This window comes from Camarhynchus parvulus, chromosome 5, assembly GCF_901933205.1.
Source record: "Camarhynchus parvulus chromosome 5, STF_HiC, whole genome shotgun sequence".
NCBI classification, from domain to species: Eukaryota; Metazoa; Chordata; class Aves; order Passeriformes; family Thraupidae; genus Camarhynchus; species Camarhynchus parvulus.
The window spans coordinates 47,284,879-47,312,448 of record NC_044575.1 but is presented as its reverse complement, the minus strand read 5'-3'; the positions used below and the strand labels follow the sequence as shown (position 1 = coordinate 47,312,448).

Here is a 27,570-nt window from a genome sequence, read left to right as displayed (position 1 = left end):
CACAGTATTACCATTCAATGGGGAAATCCTGTCTGACAAGTAGTATTTCAAAGATACTCCTTGTAGTGTGTATTTGAAAGCTCTAAAATGCTTGTTGATATACGCCCTCTAAAAGCATGTGGTTTTCACTCACTAGATCATAGATTTAAGACTAAAGGCTCCAAAACCTTATTCTCTCTATAGCTATTATCATGCAAGTAACAAATAACTTTTGTATTTCAGTTTTCATTAGTCTGCAAAGTGAAGATTTGTTTCACTGTTTTGAGGCTAAATTGTACATAAAATCCTTCACAATTTGAAGGCTGTGCTTATATAAGTCCAAAAAGTTTAAGTCAATGATTTTTTTTTAATTCAATACTCATCCAAAGCCCCTTTTAACTTAATTTACTGTTAAATGCCTGGCAAAATTTTACAGAAGCTCATCTTTAAAAGATTCTAAGTAGGTCTGTCGTGCAAGTTTTAAGTTGGGAGGGACAATATGTAACTACAAATACAGACATACATGCCTGCATCTGTGAAGGAACAGTCTCATGGCTTTTTATATAAAACTGTTGCAACAATGAAAAGAAAAAAGTAATTTTCCCTGTTGTTTGCTAAATTAACATCTTGTTGATTACATACAGCACTGTGCATTCATCTCAGTTACATCCTATGATTACCATGGATTTTATGGAGTACCATGGTCTTTCTAACTGAATCCTTTGCTCCTGGCCTACTCCGTTACTTCCAGAAAAATAAGGCATGGCAAGAAGCTGGATGATTGGAAAAAAACTGTTGAAAATAAAACCTGAATCCCTTTAGCCATTTCAGTCCTATTTTCTGTGTAACTAAAACCTGCTTTCCCTGGGAGATTCCAGGAAAGGCCTCGAGTAGTTAAATCAGTGAGGCCATGATCAGGTCACATCAGAGACAGCACTGCTTTGACAGAGGTATTAAATGAAACAAGCAGCATCCCAAAGGAAAATCCAAAACCAGATAATGAACCACAGCCCTTTACAGAGCAGTGTGTTCATCTCAACTCTTTCAGCCAAAAAGCAAGCTTGACCTAGCACCCAGCACCATTAACAATCCAAGCCCTTTCTCGTTACCTTTCCTTACTGTCTTTGCACCTTTGCTCACAGGTTCCTTAACTTACAGGTGACATGTATCTTGTAACTAATGAGTGTTTTTTTTCTTCCACAGTCCTGTAATATGGATATTGAACAAACCTGTATAAGAAGATCTGGTTTCTGCAGAAGGGACATGCAAATCAGATTGGACAGGGATTTATTGATCAGGCTGCCAGCTCTGCTTTTTAATATTGCCCTTCTTAGAGGCAGGCACTGCCAGGGTCTTGCTGGGATTCTTGGTGACAGCTCAGGAGAGATTTTCTTTGCTACAATTCTTCGATTTCATGTTCTCAAGCTTGGTTGTTTTCTATGCACTTTGTCAGTATTGACAGACTCCCAGAAAACTCCTGCCAAAGATTTCTAGCCTACTTTTTTAAATAGAACCAGAGAACTCAGTGAGAACATGAAAATAAGTCTACATGTTTGTCAGACCTAAAATAAAGGCACTTAAGTATTTCAGGGCATTTAGATGGTATAAAGTTATTTTTTCAGAGCAGACAAGCAATGAAGAATAACGACCATGTCCAAACATATGGTGGCAAAATTAAGGCAAGTCATTCGGGCTGAGAAACACACTTGCTGTGTAACCCCTTAATATGCCCTGAGCTGTTAAGAGCTGTTTTCTCGGGAAAACAACTTTTGTGGTAATTGATTTTAATGCTCCCAACACAAAATTAGCAGCACAATAGCATGTGTTTGCAACTTGTTTCCTTCTGCTCTTTACCAAGACGAGCTCAAGAAGAGCAAAGAAACATTATACTCCACTTTGGTGAAGGTTTAAGACAGTAGATCAGCTTTGGAATATGAACAATCTAATTTCCTTAAACCAAAGCACCTTGTTTCATATCAAAGAGATATGAAGTACTACAAATACAAAAGATTATCTTAATGTATGATCTGGTGCATAGGTTGGTCCACTCAGTTCAGCCTTTTAGCACAGCAGCAACACCAAGGGCATCCTCAGAATGAAATGTAAATAATTACAGTAATGGTTTCCAGTTTGGCAAACGCTCATACTGCAACCTATAGTAGAATAATAATCCCACATAAGTTTATGTGCATTCACAAGTATCTCCTGCAAGCTCCCAGCAGGGCAATCCAAGCAGAGGGATCCAGCAGCATCTCACCAGAGGAGCAGGCAGCCAGAATTCCTGCCTGGCACAACACACAAGAGCACAAAGAGCAGGAATGGGACTGGCAGCTCCAGACCCAACCTTGATCCATAGAAGCCCTGCAGGTGGCAATGCTTCTGCCCAGCCCTGTCCCTTGCCCTATCCTTACCACAGCAGACCCAGCTCAGGACCAGGCAGTTTTGCCTCTCTTCACCAAAGATGGCAAGGGCAGGTCCCCATTTTGCTCTTGGCTGTCCTCAGCAACTTCAGTTGGCCTGCTCAAGGCACGCTCTTGACCACTGCTACCTCTTCAGTCTTCACTCTACAGCAGAGGAACCCAGGAAGAACAAGCAGCTGCAGCAGCTTCCCCATCCCCTCCCTCACCCCCTGAGACAAGCTGCTCCTCCTGGGGAGAGAAAAAGTCACCCTTTCTTCCACAGGACCTGTCACGTCCTCCTGACCAAGGATTCCTCATGGAGCCTTCCAGCTGGCACCAGGCTCCCCGTATGAGCTCAGCACACTCACTGGTACTCACCCCATACTCCATTATTATCAGTTGCCTTCTCCCACTGCCTACGAGCATGAGAAAAGCAGGTGCAAATCTCTTTTCAAGAGAGGCATGGGCTTTTTCCTCAAAAAAATCAGTTTCTCTGTAGCATCCCTATGGGATTGGAAGCATATGTGCCCTTTTGCCTCTAGTTTGAGGGAGAGCAGAGGATGATGAGCAGAGTGCACAATACTGCCCATCTTCTAAAATGATCCCCTAGAACTAGTTTCTTGGGGAAAATACTCTCAGTCAACAACAAAATAAAGCTCTTTGTGAGCATCTGAAGTTTACAAATTAAGAAGATGGTAATTTTTTTTATTGCAGCTGGTTTAACATGATCATTTTTATAAATGCGGAACAACTGCTCATACACACATTGGCTGGAAATGCACGGTTTGCACGGGAATGCAGGCAGAAGTCCCAGTTTCATTCCCCAGTGTGGCTTTGTCACACACACTTCATGGAATCACTGTTGCTGTTACTTGCTCAGTAACATGTTCCAGTCAGGTAGAGATTGATATAAACACTACTGTGTATGTTATGCAAAGGTTTAATCAAGTAATTAAAATCTGAAGAGGGGAAGAAAGTAGAAAAAACTTCCATGTTTTTAAAAGCAGGAACTCATGCTGGGAGAAAAATTTTGGTGCATAGAGAATAAAGACTACCTAACAATGGTAAATTTTCTTTATGTTAAATTGCTGGCAGATATTACTGAAAAATATTCAGCTTGTGCAGAAAACTAGAGAGCTATGAAACAGCAAATTTGGGGGATTCTTTTTTTAATAGATTTATTTAGTAGTCAGACTAAGAGTTAACTATTGAAGCAGAAAAAAATTAAATTTTCTTCATTACCTTTTTGTTTACTGGGTACATTCATTTCAATGGGTCAATGCAAATAACCAAAGACTTTTGAAATTTACTTCTTTTTCTAAGCATTGTTTTACATTCAGAATGGCAAAAACTACTTGTGATTAGCCATAAGAAAGTTCATTTAATCTGAATTCAAATGCTCAGAACAAACCTTCTTTGATACCCGAAGCTTTGCAAGATGTGATGTGGCACATGAACAGAAAAAATCCTGCACTCACACCTTGGGTGCCTCACAGCCACGAGTGACTGCCCCAAGTGGAACTTCCTGCTACACAGTGGCCACACAGGGACCTCCACAGACCTGCTGTGGTGACCAAGTATACACACAACACACACTGTATTTAATCCTGCTGACCCTGACTGCATTACAATTATACAGTGAACTTACTGTTGTCAGTCTGGCAAATCCTGTGCAGAATGTTCTAGTATATTTCTCCACTGCTAGCTCAAGTGGGCAGGAGAGATTTAGAACCAGAATTTACATCAAATCTCTCCTGACTACAGGTTCCAGTCCTGTTCTCATCTTTCACTACCATTTATAATTTCTTCTTTCTTCAGAACACATTTTATGTCCCATGCAGTGGAAAACATCCTAGGCTTCCAATCAAAAGTAGTATCAGTTTCACTAGACATTTAAAATAAAGAGCAACTACTGTAGACAATCAACATAAAACACAGTTTATTTCCAACCATTTGCCTAATTCACATGCAGACTGGTTTATATTAATTACACTGCATTTAAAAATAGCTTGGTTAGCTTTTAACCTTAGCAGTATTGCTATAGAGCTGAAGCTACACTGGTTAATATAATTTCATTTAGAGAAATGTGGTTAGGTAGGTACTGAACACTTCAGAGACTTTCCACAAAGAAATATTTATCCATTCAGTAACCTTTCTGCTGCACTCATCTTACCCACATGAACATTTCATCTGTAAATCCCATGTTTGAAGACTTACTCTCCTGAGCACATCAGTCAGGAGAAAACACTTGGTAACACAACAAATATAAAAACATAACAAGCAAATAATACAAGATTACAGTAATAACTGAAGTATTCTCCTGTACTATTTCAAGCTAGAATACTGAAGCCTTAAATAATTCCCACATTTTAGCACTGACACAGAACTCCCATACACAGAGTATATAAGCATGGGGAAAAGCTGATTTGCAAGAGGTAGAAAAGGTTTTATAAAATATTCAGGCACAATTCTTAGCAGTTTTAAAAGCCATCAGAAAGTTATAAAGTAATAATGACCACTATACATGTATTTGTACAAGTTCTGTTTATTTTTACCCTTCAGAATAAAAGTATATTTCATGCACTCTCATATAATCTTTTTGCTCCTATATTGTTGGAAAACTGTTTTTCTCCTATACTGTATGTGATTACACAGGTTTTACAGGCTCTCAGGATGTTCTATCACCAGAAGTTAAACAGAAAAACAGATGCACTATTACTTAATGCTTTTTCAGTAGAAGCAAGGGAATGCAAATGTTGTTTGTATAGGTTCATGTATCAAAGAACAGAGAATCACACATGTAAAACCCATAAAAATATTATTAGTTCTTTTGGTTTACTCCCACCTCAATGAAGAAGAGCGCTTTTAGAAGTGAACTTTTTTAAAACACAAATTTTCACAAACATTTGCTTTACAGTGCAGTGGTTATACTCAAATTTTCACAATACCCATAAATCAAAATACCAAGATCACTACATTTACCATGAGCTAAGAGACATTCACTTAGTGTCAGCTCAAACAGATGCTTTCCTCGACCTAAAGTATGTAAGGCTTTATGGGCAACAAGTTCTTATCAAAGATTTGCTTTATTCCTGTCACAGCATTTTTTTTTCTCATGTTACTTTTTCTCTTGGTCTTTTTCTGCATCCAGCAGCGCTGAACGGATTCCCAGTTTCTTCAGCTCTTCTACAAGATCTCCATTCTGATGCATCTGGAGGAGTATATCACAGCCACCAACAAATTCACCATTGAGGTACACTTGTGGGATGGTAGGCCAGTTGGAGTAGTTTTTTATTCCTGAATAAGAAAAAAAAAATTATTAGAGGTTTCCCCCCTCTCCTAATAGAATGGTATTTTAAAAGGAATGCATTGCTTCCACCTGACTCCACCACTGATATTTCAACTTCTTTCCCATAAAGGCAAAAAGATGTCTATATAACAGGACCACTATCAGAAAAAAAAACCTGTATTAGAGTTAGGTTTGTTTCTCACCCCAACTCAAAGATGTGGGTTGAAAGATATGGGGTCAGCTCCTCTACTGACTTCAAGCAGGGACTGGAAAAACACCACATCTCTTTTTACTCCCAACAAGAAAACATGACTCTTTCAATCAATTACAGAAATGAGAAGTATTGAAAAATATTGAGAACTGTTTACTTTCTGTTATATTTCCCACAGGGACTTTAAAATATTTTATACTCTTACTGAACTCATACAGTTACTACACTTATTCCTGCAATTTCAACTGCAAGATACATTTGCCCCTGTAGAGGCCTTATGAATTTCAAATTGCTTTATCTTTCAATGCCAGACCTGCCAGCACATGGGAGGGGCACAGAGGCTGAAGTCTTTTTAAAAGTGCTCATTTAACAAAACACAGCTCAAGTCACAATTATGAAGTACAGAACTAAAGTTTAAAATCATACTTCACAGAAGGCAAATGTAAGACCACCCAAAAATATAAAGTGATCAGCTGATACACACACTGGAACAGCTTGCACTTAGACATCACAAGAAATTACACAAGAATCTTTGTATCTAATTTGCCACTTATTTAAATGATCCTTCACACAATGCCATTTCTGTAGCAAAGGAAATAGCTAAAACCTACTGTACCTATTTTTATAACACAACCACAAGTATTTGATTAGATGACAAGTTTTGAATTCAACATTTTTATGTATTTTCAACATGCAGTGCCTGGAATTTTTCCAACAAAGGCATGAAAGTAAACTTAAGGCACCTTTTCAGAACATCAGAGCCAACTCCCCACCAATAAATATTAGACCTGAGTAGCTGATAGCACAAGAGAACTTGTTTTCCCCTTTGAAAACATTTTAGTCTCTAGAGACTAAAAAGACAAAACCCAAAATACTCAAGGTAAAAAAATAACCATGTAAGGAAACGATGCTTGCTTTATTGGAACTTACACCACTTCCTTTTTTAGTAAATATGTATAAATGCAAATATATACAGTGGGATTTTTACTCTAATGTATAAAAGATGAATTATAGCTAATAATTAATTCCCCTTAGCAAAATACAACATGCTTTAAAAATCCACTAAAATAATAGCAACCTAGAAAAAAAAGGTGTTGTGACTAAGTGTTCCTAACCACTACATAGGTCAGCTAAGAGATTTTACTCTGACTTCAGATTTTGTGCATGTACAACCAATGTTTCATAAGCCCAAACCAGAAAGTTTAGCATATAAATCAAGGCCAAAGGGAACCCATAACCATGCAACCTCCATCATCACCACTTGTAGTTTCTTCCTTAGTTTGCAGAACTTTGAAGCTTTGATGTCAACTTCCACTTTTCAATACTTTTCTTAAATGCTCTCTGGCCTTTGAGTACTCCAAACTGCTTAAACTGCCCTAAATATCCTTTAGCCCATCAAAGTTTTAATGAAAAACCATGTTCCACGATTAAGACACACCTAAAGATGACCCTGATCAAAGAGCCACTGCAGATATGAAATAGGGCTCATTTTTCTTAAGATACTGCAATGCTAAACACGAATTGAGAACCAAGGGCTCTGCATTATAAACCTTCTGCTAATGAGCATTCCAAGGGAATATTTACACCAATAATTCTTTCACAGAAATATTTTCTTCAAGGACCCAACTGTACACACATACAAGCACTGATAGTACTCTCAAGGACCTATCCAGCTTCAGATAAAAATAAGAATACCATGAAGCTCATTTGCTCTGTGTGCTGCATTTCTTGTGCTGGAGAAGCTGCTTTAAATGCCTCGGTGCTGGGGCTCTCCCAGGTCACAAACTGAACCCTCCCTCCACTGGGCACCAAGCCTCCCCCCAGGGCAGCAGCCACTGACACTGCTGCAGCAAGTCAGCCTGGGCTGCACTCGGGGTGCATGTCTGGGATGATTCTTCTGGACGTCCCAAAGGATCTCCATCCCCCCTCTGCAGACTAGCTCCTTGCTTGTACTGCTGTTTACTTTGGAAAAACACTTCACAGGTCAGGGCTTCAGTCTGACAGTTCTGGTAGCACATTTAAAGTAACTGTGAAACCAGGACTGGTGCAAAGAGCTACTGAAACGGGTACCCAGCACACTCCCACCCCCCTCCCCAGCTCCAGTTACCAATTCTCAGCCTCTCTTGGCAGCATTAGCACTAATGAAGGATGGGCCATGTCAAAGAACTGAATCAAGCAACACTCATTCCTACCATACTTGCTCCAGAAAAGCAACACATTTTTATGGATATCACAGAATCATTAAGGCTGGAAAAGACCTCTAAGATCACCAAATCCAACTGTTAACTCAGCACCATCATTTACCAGTAAACCTTGCCCCCAAGTGTCATATCCACATGCCTTTGAAACACTTCCAGGGATGGAGATTCCAACACTTCCCTGGGCAGCCTATTCCAAAGCTTGAGTACCATCAGAACTGATACAAGCTTTACTGAGGAAAGGCTAGCCAAGGCTGGGAGAAGGATCAACACCTGCCTGGCAGCATCCCATGCTTAAATGTAAAGACAGCAATGAAAATAATCTGAGGGTAAACTACCCCAACAGTTTAAACCACCAATTTTCCAGTATCTAATCCCAAATGTCTCCACCTCAGTAACTGGAACCAGTCTAACACTGTCCATCAGCTGAGAGCTGACTTAGAGAAACCTGAACTGCCATGGAGCCCAAGTGAGTGCCAAGGTCTCTTAGACCAGCTTAGGTAAGGATTTGATAAGGAAAGTGGATCTTCAGCTCAAATTCACAGATCACATGAAGTACCGATAACTTTAGTTTCACAGATGTGAGTTTTTAAGGTAAAGAGGCAAGCAGGGGAGCTGTTCTAGCTTTACAGCTTGCAGTATTTTAACACAGTGTATGTTTCACTAATGAAACTATAACTAGCTAAAAATAAGGTGTTTCAATAGATACAGGCAAGAAACCAACAAGCAATCCAGACACACCTGAATTACTCTTTCTCCAACAGCCTGCCCCTTCTACAAATGTATAAACACACATTTATTTAAACATTGAAGTTAGGCTCAGGTGAACACAAAGCTGGTGGCCAGCTCTCATACAGTAATGTCCTTGCAGATCAGTCTTGTGCTGATGTACTTGATACTTGCACAGCTAAAGGTTCCACACCCCCTCACCAGCCCCCATGCAGAGCAGATTAGGTTCACAGAGAGAGCCTAGGAAAGGCTCACATGGTGCATATCTAAATGTTTGGCACTCGAGGCCAGATCCGACCCTTCAGGCAGTCACTGCTGAAATACAGTTGGCAACTTAGACAACTGCAACTTTGAGCAGCTCTGTCCTCTCCTCTGTCAGACTGTCACCCACAGAAGCAGGCACCTCCTGGCTTTTTAGGGTGCTGTAGGTAATACAGCTGAAGCAGTACAAGAATTCTGCTGTGACTGTATCATTCCCCAACTCAAAGCTCCACTCTTCGTGCTAGCTCTGGCACTCAGCTCACTGTACAAACTGCTGCTTCAACTTGCAGGCCCAGTGATCCAGTTAATAAAATGAGCTGGCCCTCGGCATAGCTGGATAGGTGCCAAAGCTGGTGCATGGAAAGGACCAGAACAACTCCTTTAGGCACCTGAGAACCAGCAGGATATTGTGCAAGGGCACACTCTGTAACTGCATTCTGTGTAGCTTAGACACTGGAGGGCTTGATCAAGACACTAATTTCAATTTAAAGCTCTGGTAGCCAGGAGGGCAATAACCTCTCTCCTTGCCTAGCACAAGCCTGAGTTCATGTAGAGGAAAAATTTAAGTTACATGGTCTATTCACATGGTCAAGTGCTCAGGGACTTATAAAGGCACTGCCCATTCAGAGGCTCACAAAAGCCCCCTCAACCAAAAGTGAAATGCTGATGGCTTGATTTCAGGGTTTTGTTTCCTCCTTTTTAGTTTGTGGGAAGAGATAAGAGTTTGTACTAGCAAACTGTACAATTAATAAATTCAGGTTTGTAAACAAAGTTTAGAAAATTACCATGATTCATTTGAACAAAATCAACCTTCAGTAACAAAAAGAATGTCATTACACAGAAATTCCAGTATCTAAGCTTTTATACCATACCAACTATTATAGTTGTGAATTGAAAAGCAAACAAGGACTGGAAAAATCAGCCTTTTAACTAAGAGCTAATAAAAAACTGAGTTAGTCAGATGACACCAAAACCAAAGGAGAACAAAGTCACCTGATACATGCCAGCACGTGGCTTTACAGAACATTTTAGTGTATTATGGGCAAGAACTGTTAATGCCACACACATACAAGATTAATTACTATGTACTTGCAAGTATTTTTTTGTTTTAAAACTTTCCCAAATAACCGCATAAAACCTCAACAATCAGCTATGCTCACTGAAGAGGGAAAGATGAAAAGCATTACCAGAACAGATTACTAGCTTTCCACAACTGGCAAAAAAACTTTATATAGAATAGCTACTACCACTTGTGCAGTAATGGCGAAACTATTACTAAGTATATCTTATGCAAATGATTAACATAAATTTGCACTTTATCAAGAGAATCCCAGCAGGCAGTATCAGCTGGGAATCAAGTAGTGCAAGTCCAAGCCATACATGAAATTTCACCATACTGTTCACAGGGGGCTTTAATGCAGCTCTCTATCTCTGACCCAGGCAAGGCAGCGTGGCACAAAGAGCCCGATCTCCAATCATCACCCTGCACCCACAACTGCGCTCTGCTGATAACTGAGACCTCTTGAACACTATGAGGGTCACAAAAACCAAACCAGGGCGTCTGGGCAGCAACCTCAATGGCACATCTCTGTGATACACTTCCAGTTCTACTGACACCCAAACAGAATCACAGAATTAATTAGGCTAGAAAAGACCTCTGAGATCATCGAGTCTAACCCATGACTGAACACACTAAACACCATCCTGTCAACTGGACCATGGCACTATGTGCCACATCCAGTCCTTCCTTAAACACCTCCAGGGACGGTGACTCCAACACCTCCCTGGGCAGCCCATCCCAATGCCTAATCACCCTTTCTGTGAAGAAATTCCTCTTAGTATCCAACCTAAGGCTCCCCTGGCACAACTTACAGCTGTCCTCTTGTTGCCTGGGAGAACACGCCGATCCCCACCAGGCTACAGCCGCCTTCATGCAGTTGTAGAGTGCAATACGGCTGCCCGTCCCATGCACCACGGACTGCTCCAGGTGAAACACCGCCAAACCCCCTCCGCCGCTCCTCACAGGACACGGGCTCCAGACCCTTCCCCAGCTCCGCTGCCCTTCTCCCCACCATCTACCCCCGTTACAAAATAACAGAGGCCAACCCAGCCTACCCAACAAAGCCAGAAAAGCCAAGCTACAGGCGGGACAAGCGGGCAGGGCCCGCTCCCGCAGTGCCCGAGGCCAGGGGCGCTGAGACAAGCCCGACCTGCCGGCAGCTCCCGAGGGCCCTTCCCCAAGGGAGCCGGCCCCGGCTCTGCCCCCGCCAGGCCCGGCGGAGGCGGCACCCAGAGGTGACCCGGGCGCTGACCTTGGCGGAGGTCGGGGTCCTGCAGCACGTCGTGGGCGCGGTAATCCTCCACGCCGTGCAGCCGCAGGATCTGCACCACGGCGTTGCTGAAGCCGCAGAGCGGCTGCTCCGGGCTGCCCTTCATGAACACCACCACCGGGTGCTCCCGCACCAGCCGCTCCACCGCCTCCCGCGACCCCGAGCCGCCGCCGCCCTCAGCCCCGCCGCCGTCCCCGGCCGCCTGGCTGAGCGGGCGCCCGGCCCGGCCCCGCAGAGCGGCGCCGGTTCCGATCCGCCACGCCGCCCGCACCGCCGCTCTCATCGCCCCACCGCCGGCACCGCCGCACCGCGCCCGCACCGCCCGCCCATTGGCGCGCGGCGCGACGGGCCGCCGGAGAGCTTCCTTCGCATAGGCGCAGGCACCCGCCAATCAGCACCCTCAGCCAATAGGACTGAGGTACAGCGAGATCCATCCCGCCCAGCAACCCTGAGGTGGCTCCGCTTTCCTAGAGGAGGGAACTGAGAGGCTGCGGCTGCATTGGGAGAGGGACCTGTCTGTCAACCATGGATCGATTAATCCCGCCCCCTCCCCGGACGCGATTGGTCCGGCTGCTCCGGGGCGGGGCTTCTGGGATGCTCGGGGGGCGATTGGCGTGAGGCTCCTTCCGTTTCCGGGTAGCGGACGCACGCGGGGGTTCTGCTGGTCCGTCCCGGGATGGACGGGCCGCGCTTCCCCTCCCGCACCCCTGTGAGGAGCGCCGAGTCGCACGGCGAGGAGGCGTTGCTGGGCGGCCGCTGCTGTGCTCAGCCTCTCCCTTCGGGCCTGCGGGCCCTCGCAGACCCCCGGGCCGTGCCGGCGCCGCCGGCCGTCGGGCGGGCTCTGGGTTTTATCCCGCCGGCCCTTTGGTGGTGGGGCTCCCTCGGGCCGGGGCTGGCTAAGGGCCAAGGCAGATCCCTGCAGAGGGGCTGATGGAGCCGGGCTGCGCTGCGGTGCCGCCGGCTGTGCGGGGTGAAGCCGCGGGGCTGAAGCGTGTGCGGGCGGCAGCGGGGAAGCCGCTCTCGGACGAGCAGCGCCCTTCGGTCGGCACCTTCTGTGCTCGTAGGCGGCGGAGGCTGTGTGTGGGCAGCGGGCAAACTGCTGCATGGGGCTGTCGCCTTCCTGGCTTTGGCTGTGTCCGGGGACAGATTTGACTGCGTTCATTTGCCCGGGTTTGGTTGATTTTTGATGGGATAAAGGAGGCGGTTTGCCCCTGAGAAAGTAGCGGTGCTGTGCGTGCTCGGGCTTGGTGCTGAGAGGGGAGACCCGAGTGGTTTTGTACAGTTTGACCTTTTCTCCCGAGCACCTGGCAGGGGTGGCAGCGGGATGGAAAAATGGGAGCAAGATTGGGCTGATGCCTGCACAGCAGGATGGTTTAGTCAGTGCTGGAGCAAGGGCAGAACTGCCTAACGTAGCCAGAGGAGGGCTGGGTTTGGAGCGTGTCCTGCAGACTGGCCTGTGCAGCCAGCTTTGCTCGGGCTCCTGGGCAGAGGCTGCATTCTTTCCAAGAACTTGGCAGAGAACGTGGTGGCCTCCTAAAGCAGCAGGGAGTATCCTGTAAGTAGAAGAAAATGTTGATGAGTTTTCCTCTGTACTAAAATACAGTCTCTCACAAACAACAAGTCACAGTGGATTTTGAGTGTTAATTTATATTGCAGCTGCAGCATCTGGACTTTTGGTATATTAATGACCATTTGTCTTATTTATATTTGTAAGGAAAAGAACTTTTACCATTCAATTCTGTTCTTGTGAGAGTTTTGCAGACCAGCTTGTTTTCAGCATTCAGAAAAGTGCTCGCCTAATTCTTGTTTTTTGTGGAATCCAGCTGATGCTTGAATGATAACTTTGTTTTAATTTTTTTGAAGCCACCCTCAGGATCGCTTCTGTTGCCTTTTATTTAAATATATTAAGAACAGATTCCAAAGAGAATTGTTGCAAACTTGCCCTTTGTCATCCCATGTGAACAGGTTATGAATAAGTACAGTGTTGCTGCAGTATTTATGCAGCAAGATGTAAAAAGTACAATGTAAAAATAGATGTAGTTATGAGGAAACACTTTTAATCTGAGGGCAAAGTTCATATGTTGTGTTGCTGATAAGCACCATGTATTTTGTGAGTTGGTATGTTTTGCTGTCATCAAAACATCACAAGCCAGGCTCAGCCATGGTGATCAAGACAGAGGAGTGTTTGCTTTCTGTGATTTATGTGTTGTGATTGACAAGGTGAAGGTTTTGCAGTATGAAAAAACAATGTCCTATTCATGCTAGATGGAACTGCAGTAGCTTATGCAGAGCAAAAGTATGTTTTCCTGTTTGTTGGACTGTTTCAATATGCAAAGACATAACAAGTGTTAAATGTAATATCCTAAGGGGTCTCTTTTGTCATTTTAATCAAGTATAATGATTCCTGGGGAGTCAAAGTGGAATTAAATAAAAATTAATGGACAAAAAGATATCTTTTTATTTTTAAAGACAACTAAGTGTTTTCTTTCAATGAAGTATTGGGCTAAGTACAGAATACTGTGGAATTTGCCTTCCTGAATTTTGTCCTAGCTATTCCCACAAAGTTCATTAAAAATAAGTAACATAAAGACATCATACTCAAGCATGATAAACCCTTGTGAGTATACATCCTTTCAGAAATCACGTAGAGCTGTAGTTTAATCCTCTGTAGTCAAAGAGGTGCCCTTGGTTGTTGGTACCCTGGGCACACCAGGCTTGCAGAGAGAGCAGCAGCGAGGAAGCCGAGGCACGGCTGCCGGAGCAGCAGCAGCGTGCGCAATATTCCTCCCACAGCTGCCACCCTGTTGCCACGGAGGTAATGACTTCTCCCGTGTCATTATTGATCTATCAACAGTAAGAGCAATTTTGCAGTGTGATATTGTTTAGCAAATAGAGTAATGTCTGCTGAACACTGAAAAAACTGCTATAAAATGCTGGGAAGCTTCTCAGAAGTCTTATGTACCGGGTTAAATTGAAGTACTGGATTTGTAGTTACTGTAATTTTATGAGATTGGCCTATGAGATATTAAGCTTAACAGAATGCTTTTTAATAAAATATTTAGTATGGTTGAATACTTTTGGATTATGCAATATGCAGCACTCAATTAGAGGATAAGCACTTTTACCTACTGATAAGACTTAAAACAATTTGTCCGTGTACACTCTAGAAACAGATAATTATGTCACCAGGTTCCATCTTCTATTAGTCTAAGTGAAGTTTTTTGTGTTTTCCAGATAATGATTTAAATCATCTGTTCAGAAGAAATATTAATGGGATTTGCATAAGACTCCTGACATTTTGCTGATGTTCCTGTTAGAAGACCTATCACCTCATTTTGAAAGCATTAATATAAGCACCAGTATTCAAACTGCAGAGTTTAAGTGCTCAGAGTCAGTCATAAACTGGGCTAACATCAGGCATTCTGCTGCAGAACAGAATTATCATTTATAAGTTTGTGGTTGTTCTCACATGGTGTACAAGGAGGTGGACATCCAAGAATGATACTGTCAGCAAAAGGGGTTTTATTTGTTTTTAAAAAGGGGAGGGCTAAGTTAGCTAGTGAGAAAGAAAAGTCTCATTTCAACTTATCAGAACAGGACATGTCTTCATGTTCAAGTCCGATATCTCTGTGTCATTCTGAGTTGTGATAGTGACTGAAAATGAAGTTCCTTGTGCGCTGACAATTGAGCTCTATTTAGGTGGGGTTTTTTTGGTTATTGAAGTTTTTAATATTGAAGTTGGGATAGCTTGACTCCACCTGTTTTGCATGCCAGGTAAAGAATTTCAGTGTACCATCATGGTATCATCTGGCAGCACCAACATATCCTCAGTTTTGAGAGCATTATGAATGTTTAAAATGTGCTTACAATTCTGTGCTGCCTAAATCGTGGATATTGAAAACACATCTGTGAAATATTCCTGGTTATTTTGGAAATGTGCTAGATTTAAAACAACTTCTGCAACAAACAGCAGAAGTATAAAAATGCTGTGGGGGTTTTACAGGGAAACTGACATTTTGAAATCTGAACTATACCTAACTTCCTGGTTTGGGTCTGACCTGGAGATCTATAAGCAAGTTTGTCTCTGAATTGGATAGATAATTATATAATATCCATGGATTTATAGCATTCCTACGAGAGTGTTTGCGTTAGCCTTAAAATACAACATTCCATTTCATAAACGAGATTGGTGAAGAATATTTACAAAGTGACCTGTATCAATTTAACTGATGGGGATAAACATTACCTAAGGCAGTTTTTTGATTTAAACCATGTAAAGGTTTTTTTTTTATTTAAACCATCTTTGGCAGAGAGGGGTTATGGTAATCATCCAAGGAGAAATGTCTGAGCCTCACATTTAAGAAATAGAGCAGAAGGTCATGTTCAGGCTTGAATGTGGACCTTTAAATGAGGCACTCTTCAGGCTTTATTTATTCTTAATGACACTGATATCACTGTGTGCCTCTTTGCGCTGAGCTTTGTGAGTTGTGACGCTGTCTTGAAGCAAGGACAAGTAGTATGACCTCTGTATTAGAGGAGCAGATTTGTTCTTTGGGGTAAGCAAGCTGCTTGCAACTGTTCTGGCATATGAAAATCTGTTAGATCCTTGTTTCTGATTTGCAGATGGTAGTGGTTCATGAGTCTTTCAGTATTACAGAGGAAGCATAATTTTCTATGTGTCTATTTCCATGCAGAACTAAGAAATACTGCCTCTGATGAGAACACCTCTGGCCTCTTTTCATCCAGGAATCGGGAGTGCTAAAATCTTTGATGGGCCTTAGAAAAAGATTGGGCAAGCTCAAGAAAAAAATTGATCTGCCAAATATAAAGACGCCATTATGGTATCAAGTCCTGAGTCACAGAAGGCTAGGTGTTGCAGCATATGCCGCAGTGGAGATGGCCACGATATACAGAGTATCATCATGCAATTTCATCGAGCTTCAGCCCATACAGAGTAACACCACACCACTTTAGAAGTCTTCAAGCATGTACCCATGCAGAGTAACACTGTATCACTTCAGAAGGCTGCAAGTGTCTGCTTATCTTGTTCTTTAGCCCAACGTTTTATACCTCTCATGTTGATGCATTGCACCTGTGTGCCCTCTGTTCCCTTTGTGATTGATGAGGGCACCTGAGCACTCCATGGCTCATTGCTGTCAATGCTCTTCACCTGCTTTTCACAGCTGTACCCATTGGGGATGAGGCTGGGCTAGCCCTACCTCAATTACCAAAAACTGTTCGTACAGCTGGGGAGTGGGACTGCAACTATGTGCATGTCCTGTTCTCTGCTTCCTGTGTGCTCACTTTTGTCCAGTGTCAGGGAAACGGGGTCTTGGTCTCTGGTATGGTAGTTTGTACAGCTGTCATTTATTTGAAGTGCTGGAAGTGTCTTGGCTTTTAGTAAGGCTGGGAAAACCCCAGGGCACTCACTGCCTGTAAGAAGGATTCTTGTGCCCCAGTTAAGGTTTGCCAGCATGCTGTGTCACAGCAGTGGTGACAGGAGCGCTTTCATTGGCTCAGTTTATTTTAAAAACGTGCAGGTACAGTGAGGCACAAGAGCATCTGGGATTATCGTGCGTGTCGTGACCACGAGGGGGCCCTGGCAGCTTCGGTCTGGGTGAGCCTGGAGTTACACACTGACCACAGGGGCAGGGCTGATTGCTTGGTGCCTCAGCGGTTGCATCCCTTGTTCAGCACTTCTGAATTACCTTACCTCTTGTATATATAATTTTTTAAAAATTACAGTATTTTTCTATTTAATTTTGAGAAATGCATCAACACTGGCCATCTCCTCTGTGGCAGAAGACATATAGTACCAAGCATGTCATCACATGTGAGTTTTCATCTGTATGGACAATTTCCCCACATAAAAATTCAGGAGTTTTGCACACATCGCTGTATTTGTAAAGTAGAAGGAATTGGTATGAAGAATCTTAATTATAAGGTTTTTTGTATATCTTAAGAGTTTTTAAGCTTGGTACTACAATGTTTCAATAAAGATTTTCTTTCTCTGCACACCCTTTATTCTTTCATTTTTTTTAGGAATGTGTGTTTGTGAAATCAGCAGCTGCTTTGAACTTGCTGTGCTTTAAATCCCTGCCTGCTGACCACAGATACTGATGTCATGTGTATGTTAAAAGTGTCCATGAGTACAGTAGGACTATATTTTTGTACTTGGTCTGTAGAGTGTTTATGTGACGTGAAGAAAAACAGAAACATAGAAATGCAGAAACTTAAAATGGGAGAGGAGGAGTGGGTGTGTTAGGCATGCTTGTATTTGTAATGTGTGGACTCAAAGATGAAGCAGAGAGTAAAAGTATCTCTTGTGGGAGGCAGACTCTTAAAGGGGAGCCTAGAAACTTGAATTTTTAGATTGATGCAGTTAATTAAAAAGAAACACTTGTAAGAGCAGAAATAACAATGTACAGATGAGGGAAGTTTGGGGGTTTTTGATGTTCTAAAATGTTTTTATTCTCTGTTTCTGAAGTATGAATGTGTGTATATTTTGAAAGTCTGACTTTTCAAAGAGTACTTCCAAATGCTGCATAGAGATACAGTGATTTTCATTACTCTCACTGTGTGTGTGCAGTGGTTTTATAACTGCATCACACAAACAGGTTTTTTTGGGGGACAGTTATTAACTATGTGCTTTAGAGGGCAAGTGGTTCTTTCACAGAACAGGCAGCTTCTCCACAAATGCAAGCATATGCATCTTTCCTAAATTTCCTTTAAAATAATTGCATGGTTTCTCATGCTTCCCTTTAAGTAAATTTCTTGCAATTCAGTGATTGAAATTTCCATCCTGCAGTACTTTAATGTTTCCTCTGAAGTTCATAGTAGCCTTCTTCCCTTGCTAATATCCATGGCAGCTGGGATTGCTCCCCAGCCTCCACATAGCTAGCAACTTGCAGGGTAAAGAACTTGGCCCTGAAAGTTGTGTGTCATTTAGTTGTAGCAGTTCTGGGGCTTGTATAAAGGCCTGCTTTATAATCAGTTTGACTTCATTTTAAACAGACAAACAAAAGCATTTTCAGCCTGGGAAAAAGCTCTGAGTTTCAGAACAATCACTTTCCTTGTCACAGTGATGCTCGGATCACTCTGAATCATCCTTGGACTCCCTTTCTTATCAGCAGCCCTTTTGCTCTTTGTTCACATACTACTTTTCCATCCTTGCTAGTCCTGGGAGACAGGAGGAGACAAAAGTGTACCCTCACAGCTGCTTTTTGTCACTGTACTTTAGTTTGAGACAATCAGAGTAAGTAGATCTGTGCTCTGTTTTAGTTTCATGCTTGACTACTGTGGTGAATGATTTAAGGTCTGTGTGCCATGGAAGGAGGAAAGTAAAACTAAGACTGTCCTAGATTGACAGTGTTTTAAACACTGGCATACAGCAGTTGTTTGGTGCAGTATGTGTTTCCAATCCCTTAAAAGACTAGATCTAAACAAATTGTTCTACAAACCTATCATGTCAAGGAAAAGGGAGACTAATATTGGTGAAAGTGTAGCTTCAGATTACTGTGAGTCTCAGAGACATCAGTATAACAAAATTGTATTTGTGGTGGGAAGGGAAGCAAGGAATAACTAATTATGGAATGTCATATATCAAAAGTTGTCTTTGCTCTCTATTCAGGGGACTTTAGAGACTATTTCTTAAACTAGTTGTTGGCAACTTCTATAATTGTGGAGAGTAATAAGGAAGAAAACCCAATCCAGTCGAATTGCACACAGGAGATTTGGTTTCAAATCCTGATTTTCATGGAGTCTTGGCTTCCCCTGGCTCATTTGCTGAGTGCCAATGGGGGCATTGCTGTTAGTTAAAGAAGTTAGCACTGCATCTTCCTAAACCTCCAGCCTTCCATTTTGCTGCTGCTTCCTTCACACTTTCTTTTTTAGGTACTTTAGGTACTGGAAGGTGCTCCAGGTTCTCCCTGGAGCCTTCTCTTCCATTATGACCCTGCCTGTGTGTTGATCAGTAAACTGCAGTGTGTTGCACCTGGCTGTCAGGGTAATTGATCAGGACTGGACTTCTAGGCCAGCACTGAGAGTTCATTGGGTGTGACCAGACTTTGAGTGTATCACACCATTTGTGAACTTGAAAATGTGGTAGTTCTTATTGAGTGTAATTGGACTTACAGTGTCCCATTTGGCCTGCATTTCTGTTCCTTAGTGTTGAATTTGCTCTCACTCAGAATAAGCCCAGCTTTCCCCGGCCCCTCTTGATATCTGAGGTCAGTTGGGATGAAAAGGATGTTATTTTTCTGCCAAATTTAATGCAACAAAAAAATTGGCTGAACTCTGAAAGCGACAGGGTGTCAGGACTGATCCAATAGCACAAAGTTGCACTTTCCTGTGGAGGTAGTCAGTCTGTGCTCAGGTGTGGAGCCAAATTAGACAAAAGGTAGAGTCCAGCATATGCAGCAGGGAGAATATGAAATGCTGGGTTTAAGTCCATGTGGTCTCTGGGTGAATAAAAGACAGGAAGTTCACCTGGTTTGCCAGTGTGGTCCTTGGCCTGGTGCTCCTGAGGATCTGTTGCTTTGTCATCAGCATTTAGAGTTCTGATTCCTCACTAACTGAGGAGAAGTTCTTGTGTAGCGACTCCCCCCACCACCCACAAAAGCTTTCTGTCAAGCAATGTGAAAAGTCTTGTAGCCATAACACAACACACACAAAATGCTGAGAAGCTCCAATACTGAAACCTCTCGGGCTAAAGACATGTCATGGTATGCTGCACAGAAATGTTACTCTGCCAACAAATGCTGTCCCTCCCACCCTGACTGCCATGTGACTCATTATTTGAGTATATTGCTCTACCCAAGCAAACATAAAGGAAAACATCCTAATATCTTGTAATAGTAGCTTGTCATCAGTCATGAGCATGAATCAATGGGTGTGTTAGACTAATAAGAGAGAGCAGCTACCCTGCAGCATTTTAAGTGGTTCTCTGATACCCTGCAGACATCGTGCAGGTCGTCCTGTGCAGTAAACCATGCCAACACTTTTGTAGCATTTGGTGTTTTCCACCCAGTCTCTTGGGCATTCTGCTCATCGCAGGAAATGCCTGAAAATGCTATATATTCACTGACTAAATACTTGTGGTTTGGTTTATAGGCCAGGCTAACTGCTTCTAAAAATATATTCCTTTCTTCCAAAGAAAGAGAGCTAGTGCTGCTGTTTGTTCCTTGTCAAAGCCCCCCTACTATTCCATACTGCTTGCAGTCATTCTGACCTCTCCTTTGTCATTTAGGTGTGGTTTGTGGGCAGCTTTTTATTGTTTGAGTAATGCACTGAATGCTCCTTTACTTAATGCCTGCTGTTTGCTTGTGTGTAGGGATTTTTCTAACTCAGCATGTACAAGCTGTTTGAGGGAGTAGAATCAGAGCCATGAAAGCCTCCACAAGGGGAATTGCAGAAAAGGAGCTTAATTCAAGCAAATTTTAGATAGAGTGATGTATTGTCCCCCACCAGCAAGCTTTCTGAATACAAGGGGTTTAAAAGATCTAGGTATGCAAAATAACTTCTAAGGGGTGGTTTCCTAAGGAATTAATCTCTGTCATTAACAGCGTTCGTCTACTCACCATGATAACTGAACCCGCTTTCTTAAGGCAAATTCACAAGTAAGATTTTATATTCTCTGTCATCTACCATTCTAGACACATTCCTTTGGAGTGTAACCCTTCTGGATTGTGTCCATTTCCTCACACTATTCCAAAGGTCATTGAGAGAAAGTCAGCTCTGAATTACCATGGGCAAGGGCAGTTGCATAGGCATAGATTCAATTTTATACATTTTCTTTATGAACTTCCTCCAAGTAAATAGTCTGTCAAAGGCAAACTTATGGTGGTGTTCACAGGGGTCCCAGGATGAGGGAAGAGATGAGAATCTTGACTCCATATTTCAGAAGGCTGATTTATTATTTTATGATATATATATTATACTAAAACTACACTGAAAGAATAGAAGAAAGGATTTCATCAGAAGGCTTGAAAGGAAAAGAATGGAATATGGAATGATAACAAAATCCCGTGACTGACCAGACAGTCTGAGACAGCTGGGCTGTGATTAGCCATTAATTAGAAACAACCACATGAGACCAATCAAAGATCCAGCTGTTGCATTCCACAGCAGCAGATAATTATTGGTTACATTTTGTTTCTGAGGCCTCAGCTTCTCAGGAGAAAAAATCCTGGGATTTTTCAGAAAATATCATGGCTACACAAACCAGCAAATGAATTATTTTCCAAGTCAGTTTAAGGGCTTGCCCAGTAACTCAAGGACATTACAGCACTCAGTTGCCCTCTCAATGACAATCTAAAAGGTCAGTCACCCCAAATTGTACCACTACAGTATACACCATGGGCAGTCAAAGCTTCAAGGTCAGAACCAGCTGTAGAAGTGCAATCCTTACCATGAAATTCTGACAAAATTTCCTGTGACCTTTTCCACTGCTGGTGGGGTATAGGGATTCCTGATGCTTTGGGAGCAATATAAGTACGGAGCTATTCCAGTTAAGAGTGTGTTGGCACATGGATGGCAGATCACCTCACTGGCTGTAGGCAGAAGGGAGCCCCTGAAAGCCCAGAGAATGCTGCTGGTGAAGCAGCCATCCCACCCGGCCTTAGAGAGCTGTCGTCCCCTGCCTCTCGCAGGACTGGGGAGCTCACCCTTCACTTTTGAACTATATATCTCGAGGCCCTTGGCCACAGAACTGTTATGTGTAATCAGAGATTTTTATCGCAAATAGCCCGTTTTTCTGCTCGGTGGGCAGATGAACCGCCCGACTTCCCAGCAGCAGAGGGCAGCAATATAACCCCTGCCAAAGAGGCCGGTTTAGTGCTTTATGAAATACAAGCTTTTCACAGGCTCATTCAGTTTGTTTACATTATATTATTGTTGAAATATGAAGAAGCTGCTCATTCTTTCCTCCTTCCCTCCCAGTGGCTCAGCACACAGGCTCATATGATTACAACTTTCTGATGCTGCGGATGGAGCACAAAATGTTAATGACTCTGGCTTCTCTCGCTGGGCTACAGAACCGACGCTGTGGCTGGCATTGCATCTCCACTGCTGCTCCTTTTGCTTCTGATTTTTTTGCATAATTGAGTACATGCAGTAGACTTTGTGCCTGAATCAGTACTACGGTGGAAACAGGTTTTGTTTCCTAAATTTCCGGTGATTTTTTTTCCCCAAAATACCACTTCATGCATCCAAATAAATGCATGTTGGCAGTTGGTACTGCCAGTGATGAGCTGGTGTTTCATGCACGTGTAGTTGCTGAGACGCAGGCTGCCTGCCTGCCTTGCTTGCTGGCCATTCAGAAGAAACGAAGAGACTTGCTCACTTGTTGGCACGGATGGCCGGAGCTACCGGCACGTGCAGGGATCGCCCCGGGCTTGTCGCCCGTCGCCGGGTGTTGGGTGACTCCCGGAGCTCCGAGTCCCCCGGAACGCGGCACTGTGAGAGATTCAGCTTCTCCTCTTCTGCTGCATTTACTCTGCTAAAAATAGCAGAGTGCGGTGCTCACCCGCCGCTGCCGCCGCGCAAGGACAGCCCGGCCCCGCTGCCCTCGGCGGGGGCTCCGCGGCCGGCGGCGCTCTCAGGGCGGGCCGGCCCGGCTTACATAACACCGCCCGCCGGGCCGGGCCGCGGCGGCGAGGGCGGGCCCTCCGCGCAGCCCCCGCAGCGGCGGGGCCGGTGCCGGGCGGCCCCGCCAGGCTGAGCAAACGTCCGAGCGGCCGCAGCGCGACGGGGAGCGGCAGCGCGGCCCGGGGCTGCCCGCGGGGAAGCGGCGGCGGCGGCGGTGCCGCGGCGGTGAGTGGGACGGGCCCCGCTGCGCTGCTCGGGGCCTGTTGCCGGTGCTGGGGGCTGCGGGGGGAGATGAGGCGGCGGCGCCTGGGACTGCACCGTCCCGTGCCGTCCTGTCCTGTCCCGTGCCGTGCGGTCCCGTCCCGTGCCGTGCGGTCCCGTCCCGTGCCGTGCCGTGCCGCGGGCGGGAGCGCGGTGCGGCACGGCACGGGGCAGGCGGGCTCGGCGGGGCTCGCTGTCAGCCCGCCCGGCTCCAGACCCGCCTCCTGTTGCTCGGCGCGCCGGGGCCAAACGCGGCCGGGACAGCCCGGTCCCCGCTCGTCGCCGGGCCGGCCGCCCGCCCGTGTAGCGGGGAGAGCGGGCACCGCCGGGGCTGCAGAGCGGGAGCGCCGGCAGGGCTTGTCCTTGCCAGGACAGCTCCGTGGGTGCTACGAGAGCTCCCTGTCTGCTCCTGATACACCAAATATCGTAGCTGCGGTAACTGCAGCATATCTCTCTAAGTAATGGACGCTAAACGGGCAAAGCCTTTTATTTAGCTTCTTTCAGAAAATCACATCTGCCAGCCTGGTTCAGCACTTAGCTGCATTCTACAACTTTTCTGCAGATAGATGTCAGGCTCTTGCCAAAGCCAGTTGCTCAGCGTTACTGTCACATTTCTTCATCTGTAGGTCCTCACTGCCAGGACTCTACTGTGGTTTGCAAGGTCCTTGTTCCTCTTCTCAGAGGAACACTTCCCACTTCTCTCCCCTTCAAACCTATCGGATACATCCCAGCTTGGCTCTGATTCCCCTTAAGGGCGTCTGACCTTGTCTCACATTTTCTTCCTAAACAGAAAGTTTCCCAGTTTTTCTATTATAAGAACAACTAACATTCTGTGTGACTTCTGTATGTAAAGTTCCCCCACACCCCAAGGTATACTAAGGCTTTAGTTTCTCATACACTGTTCTCTGCCATCTGTTTTATTTGCACATCCTTGTTGGCTTGGCCTTGTGTGAGTTTAGATCTTTGTCCAGGAAAATTTTATTCTACTCAAATAGGTTAACAGACTGAAATCTGCAGGAATTATGCATGTATATGATGACTAATTGTGAAAATTATGGTTGCAAGACGCTGCTTTATTTTGTGAGTTTATCAGAGCAAGGATGCCTGTCTTCCCCTTTGCCTCAAATCTAAGCCTGGCTGTCTTGAATCATTAATGAAAACTAAAATCGCCATGCTACTCTTGCCACTTCCTTGCTGCTAGTTTTGGTTGTTACTTTTTAGCCCTTGGCGTGGTGTATGTCATCTGAAAATCTTTGTACGCAGTGTTTGTTTTCTGGGGAAAGAATTTTAAAAATGCCACAAAACTTTAAAAGCTGATTGGTTGCCTTCAAGTGTTTTTCTTCTTTTCCTGGAAATGTCTCAAATCTGCAGCTGTTGAAATGCACATCAGCTTGGCACAGTCTCTGTGGCTGCCAAATGTGTGAGCCAGTTGGATCTCAAGGAAATGTAACTTATTGCAGTTGGTCTTGTGGCGACTCTTTGTTCCACAAGAAACAAACATCTTTTGGTGAGTCACAGCAACATTGTTCCCTGTAAACTAGTTGTCAGGAAATGGAATCCGACAATCCCAATGGTCCCTCTATAAAAGCAGCTTTCCCCTACACCCAGTGCTGTTTCCATGTTGTTTGTGACTCATCAGATCCGGAGTCCCCTCAAATTCCCAAGGAAGACAGAATTAGCTGCTGTTCAGGGTGTGGTATTGTGTGCTTGCCTCTCTTGTTGTATTTCTTCTGATAGTTCCATTTGTTCCCTTCAGCCATATTTCACTGCTCCTCCTTTCCCTCTCACCTTGGCCAGGACTTGTACCCTACCTCCAAGTCAGTTCCTGGCTCATGTCCTGTGTGTGGCCTTTGTGCACTAACCTCATGAGACTAACCTCATCAGCTTTTCTTTGGGAAAAAGCCATTTTTTGTGCTCCTCTGCTTATCTGTGGCTTACAAATCATCCATAAAACTGTTGTATGCACTTGAGGATGCTTGGCTTCAGAATGTGGCTGTACCTGCATGCACATGACTTTGGAGAGCAATTCCACTGCCTGAGGGGATGCTCCACACCTGCACTGCAGCTTCAGAAAGATAACTGGCATCTGTTGGAAACAAGGTTTTTTGCCAGCACTTAATATATGTATACATATGAATCTTGGTGTGTGTCCCTTATGTAATATTTTTTGCCATTTCTCAGTTTCAGCCAAGTATGACATAAGGAGAACAGCTCCAAGGTAATTAAGCTCCTGCAAATTTTGTAGAAACAGGCCAACAGGGAAAAGCAAGTCTAAAATCAGACACTTGCTAGTTTTCCCAAGTTTTTAGATCAGTGACTGAGTGATACATTCATATTTGACAGCCTCCATTTGGGAATAATGTGTTTGGTGCAAATGAAGCTGTAAAGAGAAGGGGAGAAAGATCTTCTGGGTAAATGCCCCTGAACTGGCATCTCCCTTAAAACTTCAAAGAATACAAGTAACACTGATATGATACATTGCATTTTGAACATGGGAACAGAAAATCTTGGTACAATTCAGTGTATACTTTCAGTCAATCAAGGAACACAGCTCTGTAGGTCTGATTTCCTGAGTTGGCCTGGTCACAGAGTGCTTTGTTTTTACATCCCTGCATCTCCAGGGCACAACTCCTGTCTTTGTTCTGCCAGGCACACATTTGCACAAGCACAGAAGGGCTATGATCTCACTATGACCACACTTTCTAGTGTCTTTAGATGTATTTTATTTTGACAAAATTGGCCAACAGTTTCAAGACTGCCGACATATAAGCATAATTCCCGTGAAACCAAGCAAAAGCAGTGACCATTCATCCTGACTCCAAATAATGTGTTCTGGCAGGACAAATCCCAGATCATTGGTAGCAATGACAAGATATTGGTTTCTGTTTTGATTTGGGGTTTTTAACTGTTCATCCTTGTCAGCTGCAGATGGGGTTTTGTGGCACAGCTTTGGCCTGTCCTCTCAAACTTGTTCTGCCATGGACAGGTGCAATAGTGTCCTTAGAAAGGGCCCCCTTACAACTGGATTTTGTGTGTCCATGTAAGGATTGTGGGCCAAGTGTAGATCCTGGTAATTCAGGCATGTGAAATGAAAAGAACATATTGTAGCAGGAAAAATTCTTGAGCTCCAGGAATGTTAATAGAGGGTGTAACTGGCAAGGGAGTTTTTTGCTTGGCACATTTTCTATATGAAGACAAAGGTGTCAGGCACCTGAGATCAACAGGAATAAATACCAGGTCCTTTAATACCTCTTTGAGTCTGGCTAAAAGACACTTCTTAGTGTCTTTGGAGTGCAGTAAGTGGAGTACTCTTACCCTTGAAGGAAATACTCTTTTTCTTGAAGGAAAATATCTTCTAGGGTAGTGCTTACTGATGGTCAGTAATGCCTCAGCTTCTTCAGGATGTAATTCCATGAAATTAAAACATGCAAAACAGGGTCCCATTTGATCGTGCAAGTCTGCTCTGCAAACAGCTGGATGATAGGAATTTAGTGTGTTCAGTTAATATTGGTTAAAGTAGTCTGAAATGACACGAGAAAAACTGAAAAGTGTCTTTGTGTCATCAGTTTCTATCAAATGCAGTGTTCAAAGTTCAAAACAGCCTGATAATGATTAGTTATAGGGCCCAAATGTCACAACCTTAAATTTTGCTTGCATTTTGGTCTGAAATCCAGTTTTATTGCCTGAGGCTGATATTGGCATATGCAGACTTTTCTTATAATATTTCCGTGACTGGCTGCAGTGTTGTCAGCATCAACTTAAACACAGTCTTGTTCTTTAGTTTGAAAGTTTACTCTTCTTGTTTGTTTCCCAGTGTTTGTTGAGGGTATAACAGTTGAAGTGTTAAGGAAATGGAGTCTTTTAAACTGAAAGTGAAGATCCTTACATAAGGATTACTCTTTACACACCCTTCTGCAGAGCTGGAGCTCCAAGTCAGTCGTTGCCTTCCACAAGGACTGATGATTCTGCAACAATATCTGTTAGACATTGCTGTGGATTCACTGCTTTGTGGACATAAAGTAGCCTGAGCTGTTGCTTATCATATGTTCCTGTATAGCTAATAAATTGTATCACAGGATGGTTCTGCCTGAATTACAGAAAAACTATGCAGAGAGTAGAGCCCTGGGGTATTTAACTTCAGGTATCTGAAGTGGCCCCTCCTCAACGCTGAGGAAAGAATGGTAGGTCTAACAGGGATGGTGGTTCTCACTGACACCCCATATCAGGTTAATAAGCAATCTTTGATGTCTCTGTCTGTGCACACAGCTTATTGTATTTCAAGGAAAATGCGTTGGTTTACTTTCCTTTCCTTAGACAGAACTGACTT

General features: G+C 43.9%; 2 protein-coding genes and 1 non-coding gene across 5 annotated transcripts in view; 2 read left to right on the top strand and 1 right to left on the bottom strand.

The window, feature by feature from the left end:
* Positions 1-4,295: 4,295 nt before the first annotated feature.
* Positions 4,296-11,721, bottom strand: GLRX5 (glutaredoxin 5). Its single transcript, XM_030950329.1, has 2 exons — positions 11,379-11,721; positions 4,296-5,675 (listed from the first exon to the last, which is right to left on the bottom strand). Exons 1-2 carry the CDS (start codon positions 11,677-11,679, stop codon positions 5,497-5,499), a joined length of 480 nt encoding a protein of 159 aa, XP_030806189.1. The 5' UTR covers positions 11,680-11,721; the 3' UTR covers positions 4,296-5,496.
* Positions 11,722-14,058: 2,337 nt separating this feature from the next.
* LOC115904853 lies at positions 14,059-14,327 on the top strand. The gene has a single exon (XR_004060811.1).
* Positions 14,328-22,409: 8,082 nt separating this feature from the next.
* The window catches only part of SYNE3 (spectrin repeat containing nuclear envelope family member 3), a 65,682-nt gene continuing 60,521 nt past the window's right edge, over positions 22,410-27,570 (top strand). The window contains exon 1 of one of the 3 annotated variants that reach the window (XM_030948895.1): positions 22,410-22,852. In XM_030948895.1, coding sequence (XP_030804755.1) covers positions 22,750-22,852 — 103 coding nt within the window. In that variant the 5' untranslated portion in view covers positions 22,410-22,749. Of the gene's footprint in view, positions 22,853-23,107; positions 23,208-27,570 lie in introns of those variants that run through there. The other 2 variants (XM_030948897.1, XM_030948898.1) reach the window with 2 other exon arrangements.